The 12,284-nt window shown below is 32.0% G+C and overlaps 1 protein-coding gene across 1 annotated transcript; it reads right to left on the reverse strand.

Moving 5' to 3' along the window:
* Positions 1-736: 736 nt before the first annotated feature.
* On the reverse strand, positions 737-3,251 carry LOC132052803 (dof zinc finger protein DOF2.1-like). The gene is made up of 2 exons (XM_059444486.1): positions 3,024-3,251; positions 737-2,050 (listed from the first exon to the last, which is right to left on the reverse strand). Exons 1-2 carry the CDS (start codon positions 3,054-3,056, stop codon positions 1,190-1,192), a joined length of 894 nt encoding a protein of 297 aa, XP_059300469.1. The 5' UTR covers positions 3,057-3,251; the 3' UTR covers positions 737-1,189.
* Between the last annotated feature and the right edge of the window lie 9,033 nt (positions 3,252-12,284).

The raw sequence follows: 12,284 nt of genomic DNA on the forward strand, positions 1-12,284 counted from the left end.
GAAGTTGCTCGGTGTTAGTGGAGTTGAAATCCTACGTGGTAAGTCGTGATTTTTAATCCCTTGAGCAAGAAGCTTTTCACGATAAAATTTTGTCCGATTTATTTACTGCACTACATCAGAGAACTGGTAGATAACCAGGTTTCTCATATATTGTTTGGTGAACGCAGAGCTTCTAATAGAAAATTATCGGACTATGAGGGAATTCATGTAGGAAAATATAGTACGCTATGAAATATTTAATTGGGAAATGCTTCTTTACACGCAACACTAAATTAGGCCGCCAAATCTTTGTCGTTTAGGATTTACTACGTTATTAAAATATTGTAAATGTTTGTCACGCTGAGATCTCAGAGTCGATTTGGCGTGGCAAGAAAGAAAATCTGAAAATCTATCCCGAGATAGGTGCTCATGCTTCACTAAAATTCGATTGCTTAGAAGGAAGAGAAGAGCCCAGCAAATCTCATTATCATTTTAATTATTCCATCATAATATTCTTTCAACTATAAAAAATTAATAAGATCTACCTAAAAATAAGAAGCAATCATGATAGCATATCTTGAAAACAAGCTACACATTTTAATAATCTACTTAACATCATGTGCCGACAAAATAGCATAGTACCCACCTTCCGATGTAAGAGTTCAGAGTGTTCAAACTAGATTAATCAACTAAGAGATATTGAAGGTGGCTTAAATTTAAAAAAAAAAAAAAAAAAAACCTAAGAGATATCTATGTCTGATTCTATCAATCACGTTCACTTTCATTAAACAAACCAACCAAATTCCACATATCACTGGATGTCTGTCAGTACTACTGGTAGATTGAAGAAAAATAAATCAACTTTCATTACTTAGTTTGCAATCCACAAGGAAGAGACCTAAAAAAGACATCCCAAGAAGAAGAAAAATTAGATAGAAATGATTCAGGTGAATCAAATCTCTTTACACAACTCAAGATCATTAAGTTAACCTTCAACTCTGATCTAAGAACGAAGTTCTTTTTCTGCCTAGCAAACTTCCAAGCCTGAAACTAAGGAAATTCCTAATAAAAAAACGTTTCTGTTTTTACGGATCCTGCTCAGCGTAAATCCAAATTAATGACTTGATCTTGTTCAACGTGAATCTAAATTAATCGGCCAGTGAATCTAGCCAAAAAAAAGAAAAAAAAAGAAAAAGTAAAGTACTACCATCTACATGAGAGGGCTATTGAGAAGTCCATGCCAAGAAGAACCACCAACTCCATTCCACATTCTCCTAGTTGAATCAAAATCACCCATATTATTTCCTTCTCCATTAATCTGCCATGGAAATCCCCACAAAACTTTGTTGTCACCTTGATCTCTAGCCATGTTGCACACCTCTTGTTTAACTGTTGTCATTGTAGTAGCTGTTGTTGTTGTTACACCACTGCTAATTTCTTGATCATAATTATGCATTCCTATTTCTTGATCACTCACATTATTATGCATCCCCATTCCACCATTTTCCACATGATGTAATCCCATGTCCCCATTAATTCCGTAGTACAAATTTTGGTGATGAAATCCATTGGGATTATTTTCGATAAATCCACCCCTAAGTGCATCAAGAAATCCACTAGGATTTTCATTGCACATGATTGAAATATTATTATGGTTTTCAAATCCCAAGTGCCCATTCCCTTGTTTTTGGAGCCTAGCAAATGCTAAGCTCAAATCACTAGAATCATAGGAGAAAGGTGAAGTGAGTGAAGAAAGTGGATTACTATTATTAGGGCTAGTGTTGAAGGAATGATCTTGGCTAGTACTTCTTGATGATGATGACCTTTTGTTCTTCCTGCAGCCTCCTCCTACTGGAACATTTCTTAATGTTCCACCTTTGGTCCAATATCTTCTACATGATTTGCAAAAGTATCTAGGCTGAGAGAGACTGTAGTTGTTGTAGTAGCAAAATTTGGTGTTGGCAGAGTCACATCTTGGGCAATTTATTGCTTGCTCTGGTGGCTTTGGCTTCTTGTCTTGTTGTGGCTTTGTGCTCACCAACATGCTTTCTAGGGTTTGAGAAGATAGTTCCTGAGCAACACGTTAATTATCTATCAGAACTTGATATCACTAAGAAAAGATTGCAAAATTTTGTAATGAACTAGTGGTAGTATATTTTTGAAGTAGCAAAGAAAAAGTTAAATTATTGTTCTACTTGATGTATCAATGCCTTGCTTTTACATTAAAAATTGTTTGGGTAGAATGCACCAACAACCCCTTAAAATTGTCGGTAAAACCTCAATAATGGAGGCTTGTTCTAACGGAGGCTGATGTATCTAAATGAAATTTAATTGTCTTTAACTTGAAAAGCGACATGGTTTTCTTAAACAGAATTTTAAGGCTCAGCTATAGCATCTCTTTGTTCTTAGGCTATATAGCTAAACTCTTAATGAAAGAAAGAAATTTACAAAAAATTGCAAAATATAAGCGTATACACTACTTTCCTTATGCTGAAGAACTGCATAAAATTAGTAGTTAGGCACATAGAGTAGGTCTTTTTTTGGGTGAATAGATCTCGTCTATATAGTTAAAGATAATAGCACAAAGTAAAAATTGATTTGCTAAAGCTAGTAAGATAAATTGTTAGAGGAAAATATAAGATGATTGTGGAGTGGGGATTCGGGAATTGTATAGTGAAATGAAGATTTGGTAAAGTAAGATTTATAGTGGTTTCTAAAGATATTGAAAGCTATCACCCCACAAAATAACACTTCGAAATTCATCCAAATCCAAAGGAATAAGAATTAGGAGGATGACACAGCTACTCTCCTAATGTGAACAAAATTAAAGAACTGAAAAAGACTCATTTCATATCCAGTAGTTATAGCTTTGCAAGAAACAATTTCAAAATCATCTCAGAAAAAGGAAATAAAAAAGAAAAAGAAAAAAAGAAGGTCAAAGCCAAGTGACACAACGAAGAAAGAAATTAAACCATCATTACTACTACTAAATACTAGTAATACAACCTCATTAAGTTACATCTCCCTAGCTCAGTAATTTTTACCTGATGATGATGCTGCGCACTAGAGGGATCCATCACTGACAGCTCGAAATTAACAGTATAAATCTACGAGCTTAAGACTTAATCCTCCAAAATGATTTAATTTCTTGGTGGTTACAAAGGACAAGATGAGGTAAGAAGCTCTTGAATAAAAGCACAAGGGAAATTTGAATTGCAAAGAAAAGGTAGAGGAAGTAATGCAAAAGCCAGGAGAACAACTTGTGAGTGCCTCTTTCTCAAACTCAATATATATAAATGTAGAGAGGGACCAAAGGAAAGACTGGGGTGGGTGGGTTTGGGGGGGGGGTGGGTGTGTGTGTGTGTTTGTTGCTTCAGTACATGTCTCAGTGTGTATGTGATAGAGGGAAAGATAAATAAAAAATAGACAAGGAAATACGTGTAAGGCTCAGGTCTGTTATTTGGGACAGAATGGAGTGGAAAATCTAACTGTACATGGGTCCCTTCTTGCTTCAAGTTTCCCAATACTTCATTCTATATTTGCTAGTCTTCTATATTTCTATCTTTTTCCTTTTTTGATGTATACCTATGGTCTCCAATTTTACCCTAAGGGGTTGGAAGTTATTTGGTTGATTTTTTTTTTTTTGAGAAAGCATCTAATGTTGAAGTAAAAAAAAAAATTTGGTGTTTGCTGAGGCGGATTCAATTTATGGGTTCTATAGTGATTTTAGTTAATACTACAATAACTATTTGATTCACAGTCAGATCTTATAAATGTTTATTTAGTGATTTTTTGAACATATATAGATGATTTGGGCAAAAGTTAATGGGTTCACGTGAATCCATAATCGATCCTCTAAATATGCCTGGGGGTGTTTGAAGAGGAAATAATGAATTGATAAACAAACACACATTTGAAATGGTTTTAAAATTAAATATCTGAAATCATATCTATGGTCAAATGGTATTTTCAAAGTTAATGGTAAATTAAAATGAAAATATATGTTACACTAAGATTAAATAATGAAAGTTTATATGTAAAGAATACGTATATTATGTTTCCTCCCTCCTGTCTATTGTCAGTCACCAATTGCTGGCTAGTTCTTTTCTTCTTGTGGTACTATGAGATATATATGTAGTAGTTTTTAGATGCCTTGAAGAGTTTTAGAAAATTTTAAAAGATTAGAAAGAATAAACGATAATGGGCGTGATTGATGTAAATCTCACTCTTTATCCCATTATACAAACTCACCTTGTCATGCACCTGCTCGTGTCATTTCGGTTATAAGAAACTTAATTATAAGGAAAAAATAATGCGGGTGCAGTTTGTTTGCATATCAGAATTGAAATGTGACTATATATTTCAGCCATAGATCGACTCTAATTGCTTTTGGATAACGAAGTTAAATTACGTAAGCTTTAGAATTAAAGGCAACTTAACTATGTTAAAATTTTCACTATGAATGAAAAGGGTTCCTTTTAAAAGTCATACACGAAAAACAATCTTCTTTTGAATATCTTTCTAAATGTACTTTAAATTAATAAGAAAAACAATGAATTACAGGGTCTTTTTTTTTTTTTTTTTTTTTTTTTTTCTGTTTGATCATTCTCCATGTATAAGAATATTTGAGTGATCAATCTAGCTAAACTTTCTTCGATCTATCAATATATATATGCCCACAAATACAGAAAATAGTTTTGGTCCCATAGATCAAAGAAAAATAATATTAATCAGAATCTTTCGATGTTGACAATTTGAAGATGGGAAGATGAAGAGAATGTTGGCTGCATATATGTCGAGTGGCCACAAGTTAAAGGCTATAATTGAAATGGACAAGTGATGAATGATGATCATACGAAGAGGCATAAGTGGTCACTTGGATCAGGGAGAGTACTGCACCTTTATTTTGCATGCTTAACTGGAACCACTTACCACCAAACATCAGTCTCCCAACTCCAACACAACCACAAAGTACTCTGGTTGCAAGTGACTTGTCTTTGTCACCCCAATTGGCTTTGATAACCATGTGATAGAGGCAAAACCTTGAAGTTTAATTATGGGTTCTGAAATTTAAAAATGAACACGTAACTTATTTTAGTTATCAGGTTCGCAATTAAATACTTTCATATTTTTACTAGATTTTTAATACAATCTTTGAGCAAAAATTACTTACTTCATCCGAATTCGTACCTAATATTGTAGCTCCGCCCTGCACATGACCAACTACTCGGATGTTGATTTTGAATGGATTCAGGGAGTTCAACTGGTCAGTAATTAACTCAAATTCTATATACATACATATATTAGTCTCTATAAACGTACAGTTGCACATCATTCCCAGTCAATCTTAATCACAATAAAAAATACTATAGGTAAGATCATTTGTAATTATATATATATATATACATTTCATGAGTTAAAAAATTATTATTATATGTAGTAGATGGTTGTATCTACTTTTTCTTTAAAATTGATGTTGTCGGTATTTAATTTTTCCTCTTTGCCCATATAAAAAACATGTTACTACTAATTAGATAATCCAATAGTAGAGATCAGGTGACCATATATTTATTTTAACAATATCAATCTATTTTAAGAATATTTAGTTATTTATTTTAAAAAAATTAAGTTGATCACAATTGTAAGATTGAATAAACCTCTATAGTTTATAATTTTCCCGAACTCAAAATCATTAGAAGTAAAGAAGAAAAACAAATAATACTCTCTATATAAATTTTTTACATTTTGGTCATTAATGTTTAGAAAAGATAGTTAGTACGATAGAATAGGAGTATAGTAAGGGAGGAGTATGGTAAGGGATGTAGTATAACATAAATAGGATTAGTTAGTATCACATAAATTGGATACATAGTAAAGTTAGTAATAACAGTAAGGGAGGCAGTTCAATTGGAATAGGATTAGTAAATAGTAATGTTAGTAGTAATAGTAAGGGTATATAAGTCGTTCAATATTTGAAGGATTTTTTGGTATATATATATATATATCAAAATAGTTATTCTTTAAATTAATCTAGTGATCATTCTAAATTCTGAATTTGCCTACTATTTCATATGGAATACACATCATGACACTAAAACTATATATTATGAACTAGCTCATTGCCATCTCTTTTTAAGCCTTAGGAATTGTTGTCCTGTATCTGCCTATGCATGCAATACTGAGGCTTCGAGGTCAAGGTAGTAGTATCCCTAACAGAAATTCTGAATATTTTACGCTTTTTTCAGACAGTACTATAGTACTGCAATGCAACTTATTCAATCTTTTCAATAATTCATAATTTTACTAGGAAATTATGTTAGGCCTGCACTTTATGGCAGACTTTAATTTGCCTCGGGCCTCTAGTACTGTTGGACATTGTAAAAGTTCACCGAACAACACTGACATGGGGGAAAATTAGACAACCTTGTACAAGTGATTCGTCTGATATATCGTTTCTCTAGAAATATCATTAAATATACACGTAATTTATTTTTTTTATTTTTTATTTAGACTATATTTTTTTTCATTTATTGGGAAGCGCTTTGGGCAATTCGCGAGTGCCCTTCGTTGGGTGGTCTTTAAATTTCTTTTCGTATTTGAAACTTTAAATTTTTCTATACGTTCGAGGTTGAACCACCGCGAGTCAAAATTTAGGATGACACAATGCAACGTGAAGGGCATACTTTTATCTTGAGAGCCCATTTATTAGGATAAAAGTTTGCCCGCTTCTCTCGATTGCTCTATCAAGGATTTTTTCCATAATTCCTTCACAAAAGTTATGCTTGGTCCCGATAAAAGTTTGCCCATTAAAAAAGTATGACTTGGCGTAACTTTGTGAAGGGAAAGATACTTATGCCAAACCTCATCCGAAATTTAAACCGCGAATTTTTTTAAAAACCACATCCTTGGGTGTTAGCCGAAGGGCAAAATTTAAACATTTCAAATATGAGGGGCAAAATTTAAAGACCACCCAAAGAAGAAAGCACTCCGCGCAAAAAAAGACAAGAATTTTTCCATATAATTGTATGGTTAACGCAAAAGAGACTAACATCACTTGAAAAATGTAAATATCATGATAAGGGCACTCATAATTATAAGGACAGGCTAGTTCCTCTATCCATCATTTTCCTTGTTCTTTAATTTTATGCTTCTTCCGGTTTAATTCTTCACAGACACAGTTTACCTTATATGACTGCCACGTATCCTCGTGTAAGTTATGAGTCAGGTGCTACTATGAATATACATGTGAGCTAATTTTGTGCTTGAAGAAATGTCTTGACACAAATGTACGCCTGTTTATACAGATTCGTTCATACTCATGTGAAACCATCCATGGCGAATCTAAGAATGACAAGTAGCTAGTTAATTAGTTGTCGACCTAAAATCAGCACTGTCAGACAAATACTGTTCTTAGTCTTCTGCCTTAAGCACACTACTAGAAAAAATATATTTGGCAACAAAATTATTTTTATTGCCATAGATTAATTATTGTTGCAAAAAGTACTTTTAAACAATAATTTTTTTGTTCGTACTTTTTTCGAAAATGTTATTGCAACAACATGCAACAATTTTTTTTTTGTTGCTAAAAATACTTTTTGCAACAATAATCAATACTATGACAACAAAATTAAATTCTTTGGCAACAAAAAGTGTTCCTTGCCAACAACAAAACTAAGTTGTTGCCAAATATTAAATTTTTTGTTGTCATTTCTATACTTTCTTGTAGTGGCAGTTCTTGTTCATCAGATACAGACAAACAAGACATTCCTTTTTCTTCAAGATTGTTGTTTTTCAAGCGACATTAATAGCAAAATTCATACAAAATTATTGTAGTAGTAAGTATTAATTTACTTCGAATTGAGGGGTAATTGTTATTATTGTTTCCTCATGGCCTCTTGATGAAAATCAGAATCGGCAATACTATGGGAGATCGTTAATAAAAAAATTGTAGCTTATTTATTGGTTAACATTCATTAATTCATTCATTGTAAATTTACATTTTAAAGATTACTGAAAAGATTTTATGTTTAATTTGTCTACCAGAATCGGCAACACAGGTAGGTACACTTTATCCGAAAACTATCGTGGGGGATAATATGTTAAGCCGGTCACATTACATTTATTAGGGTGTGAATGCATAACACTTTATACACAGGACTGACTGTATAAAATTTAAACTCTACCAAGATGTAAGATGTGATAGGGTCTAACAAGACCTTAATGGGCATGTCAGCATTTTTAACAGTATCTATAAAACATACAGTAAATTTCATGATCAAAATGTGATAGGGGTTAGGATGAGTAACATCCTTAATTACTAAGAATTAGCAAATGGGGAGCACATGCAATCCACTAAGGATTGATAAGTGACCAATCAAAAGAAGATGAAGCGGCTAAGAACATATAGCTTCTCTTTCATCTTTTTCTCTTTCCCAAAAATTGCCAAATTAAGAACCAAGATTCAAGGAAAATCCTTGTTAGTTGTAGCAGTAGTATTTGTCACCAAAGTAACCCAACACCAACAGCAAATATTCTAACCTGTCATCATCTGTCAGTAGTATAGCATTTACAATAAATAATCATTTCATGGAAAAAACTATCAATCAATCACTGATCCTACCACTCATTGATTATCTTCGGATCCTATGAAGAAAATGTATTTTGCGTCCTCCTTTATTTCAAAATTTCACACTCCCTCGTATTTTGGCTCGTTATTTTTTCAAAATTTTCCTTCTTTTATAATTAATCAATCGGAGCATCCAAACTCTCGACCGTTTAGGACTCATCTCTTTGTCCGATTAGAATTCTATTTTCTATGTATCTGTTAGTTTAAGACTCTCTGACATGTATATATTTATCCAAAACAGCCGTATATTGTTCTATACAAAATTGCCGTGATGTGATAATCAATGACTATGATGACTGATAATGAACATATATCGAGAGTATGAAAGTAAAATGGAACAATCAAACAGCGACAAGAATGCTATAGCTAAGATGAAATAATTCAAAAACATGTTCAATAATTTTGGTAATCATCTCAACTTAGAACCAACATAAGAGGCCTAGATATACTTTACGTCCAATATTTTTAGAATTACGTTATCCAGGAGCATAAAGAAGAAAAAGAAAAATTAAAGAAAACGAAACCCTGTATGCTAGTGGTGGGCACATGAAACAATGTGGGACCAGGGGGTTTGTATGATGAAGAATTGAACATGACATGGGGATCAGTCAAGTTAGTTGACTGGTCAAATATTTTGCCTTCATTCAAATAAAACGACTGACTCAAAAGTGAAAGTAGGGGACTGTTGTGGAATGTATAGAAAACAGAGCCTCTATTTGCATTATAATGCAGGTACTGCTATCAGATATCAGTACTACTAGTACAACTTTAGCATTTCCTATTAAGAAAAGAAAGAATCTGCATGCGTCTGGATTCCCATTTACTGGTTTCACTAGTAATGCAAGTAGTAGTGAACAGAAATTATTTTTTCAGATTTGAAGAGAATGTTCTAATCAGATTTGGAAATCAAACACAAGATTTGCCTTGTGCTTTGTGTTCATCGGGAAACGTTGTGTTCACCTTGTCGGTTTGGAGAAATGCGTTCTAATTGAGAATACTTTATCCATCAAATTAGCTACTTTAGGCTTCACTAATGTTGAGTGCTCTTTTTTGTATAATTATTTGAGAATCATGTATTTGATTAATACAAATTTGTACCTTGTAAGGCTCATTAAGTGAAATGTTATATTATTAAAGATTTTAGTGAGTTAATAATTAGTATATTTTCATCATTAATTAAAGATTTTCGAGTCCTAAAAAGAGTTAGCTTAGACAGTTGCTTAATTCGTGTATCATACACTAAATAAAAAATAAAATAAAAAAAGTAAATATGCTTGTTTGCAACAAATTTTCTCAAGATACAGAAAATAAATTACAATCACAAAATAATGAAAAGAGTAACTTCACTTGTCAAGATTGTGAGTACAAATCTGTATATTCCCTTGATTCTTCTCTCCTAAATATTTACCGTAATTTGAGGCTGTTAGTAGCGTAATTCTCGAATGTAGGATGATTTGCATCTGGAAATGTGTGGACTTTCTTGGGATGTATTTGATCTCCATAAAAGGATATTGTGAATCTTTTTGAAGTATTTGGTTGTCAAGAAATATCTGGCTACATTTTGACCTCTTTTTGAATATCCATGAGTTTATGGCATATTTGAGATGCCTTTTCAAGGGAATATGTGCCCTCTTTTATATAGGAGTGAGTTAGGATTTAGGGTATAGCAATCTCCAAGAAATCCTAACGGACTTAGAGTTTGAAGAAGGACTTGACTCGTCTTATGGAGTCCCATAAAATTTCGATGTCCACAATGCTTCTTATTAAACTTCTCAGAGCTTCTCAAAGCTCAAATGCTAGACCTCTAATTTGAACTAAAAAACTCTTATCCACTTGTGTTCATTTTGAACATACATAAGTTCTTATTTATTATACAACGAAATGTGAGCTACTTAGGCATAGGATGAAGACCGAAGCCACGTAAATTTTCTTATATTTTAGGAATAATTTGAGAGACCATCTCCTCAGCTATTGCTCCATCACACTGACCTCCCTTATGGTTTACGATATTACGTTTGTCTTCCTTATTTTGATTTTTTTAACAATTCTTTTAAATCATTATCATTAATACAAAATAATTATAATATGACCAAATTACCCTTGCTGAAACTACACTTTTAATTAATTAATTAATTTTATAAATATCTTTTATTAAAATTTTAAGAAGAGGCTTACTTTCAACTTTCAAGCTAAGCATGGTTGCAGGGAGTTCTTGCAAGAAACATAAAAGTCCCAAATCTGACACTAATCAAATAATCAATCATTATTTTACTCAAAATTCAATATACATTTCATCAATTAGCTATATTTTCAAATCTGCCATAACCAGAAACCTTATTTTCTTCAATTTATATAAGCATTTGTGAGGCATGTAAATGAGTTCACACTTTTGACACTGATGCATTGTGATGATGCTATCAAAGACAACAATGTTGATCAATTCAGCCAAAACAAACATCAGCTTGTAGGCCACAAAAACCACAAGTTAAATTTGATACGTATATGTCCAGTTGCCAAAATTCTTTTTTATATTTGAAACATAACTTATAAAATATATTTTATATATTCAATTTAACATATTTGTAATATATAAAATATATTTCATACATGTAAAGCTATTCGGTTTGGTTCGGGATTTTTTTGATTTTTTTAATAAATTAAAAAGACCACCCTAATTGTTCGGGACAGTTTTAAGCTTAAATAAAAAACCATGGTTTTATTGAAAAAACACTATAAATCGGTTCGGCATGGTTAGGTTCGATCGGTTCGGTCGGTTTTTCATATTTTTTTGACACCCCTAGATAAAGAATACCGAAAGGATGCCTCTAAAATTATCTCTCTCTCTCTCTCTCTCTCTCTCTCTCTCTATATATATATATATATATATATATATATATATATATATATATATATATATATATATATAACCTGCAAATTATGTAAACCAAAGTTAAAATCGCATAAAATTCTAAAGATTGTACAAAAAATAATTTAAATAGAAGCTAAACAACGTTGCCCCACATTTTAGCATGCACAGAGAATCCTACTTATCAAGGCATTAATAGGTTAATCTTACAAAATCAAGTGTCTATGATTGCCTCGAATCTTTTAAAACACCCTTCATATCCCAATGACTTGCTTTACCTTTTAAAACCACTAGACTAATTACTAATTAGATTAGCTTAAGCACTAATCCAGGGAATAAATCAGTGCTTGTGCTGCGGCTACTAGGTATTCTATTTTATCTCAATGGCCCTAGATCTATACAGCTGTTGATGGTCTGTTTAGTTACTTTAATAGTCCATGCATAAATTTCTTTAGTTCATTTTTTCCCAATAAAAGAGTAACTTAACGGAATAACTTCATATTTTCCTGCTCTCTTCTTACAGAAATACTTAACGGTGCTGATATTTATACCATACTAATTTAACTTATTAGTTAAGTGATTTAATGAAGTAAAACATCAATTAATAATTATACTTAAATAATACAACCTTATATAAAAATACAGCTCGATACAAATAATTTTTTATGGAATAATTACTTGGCATAACTACCTCTAAGAGATAATTATTCAATATTTAAATACACTCAAATATAGCGAATTTGCCATAAACTAACTACAAATTTTAAATTGGTAAAAGATAGCTATTAATTGTTAACAGCCTTAAAAGGTAAT

The sequence above is a fragment of the Lycium ferocissimum genome, chromosome 4, assembly GCF_029784015.1.
Source record: "Lycium ferocissimum isolate CSIRO_LF1 chromosome 4, AGI_CSIRO_Lferr_CH_V1, whole genome shotgun sequence".
Taxonomy (NCBI): Eukaryota; Viridiplantae; Streptophyta; class Magnoliopsida; order Solanales; family Solanaceae; genus Lycium; species Lycium ferocissimum.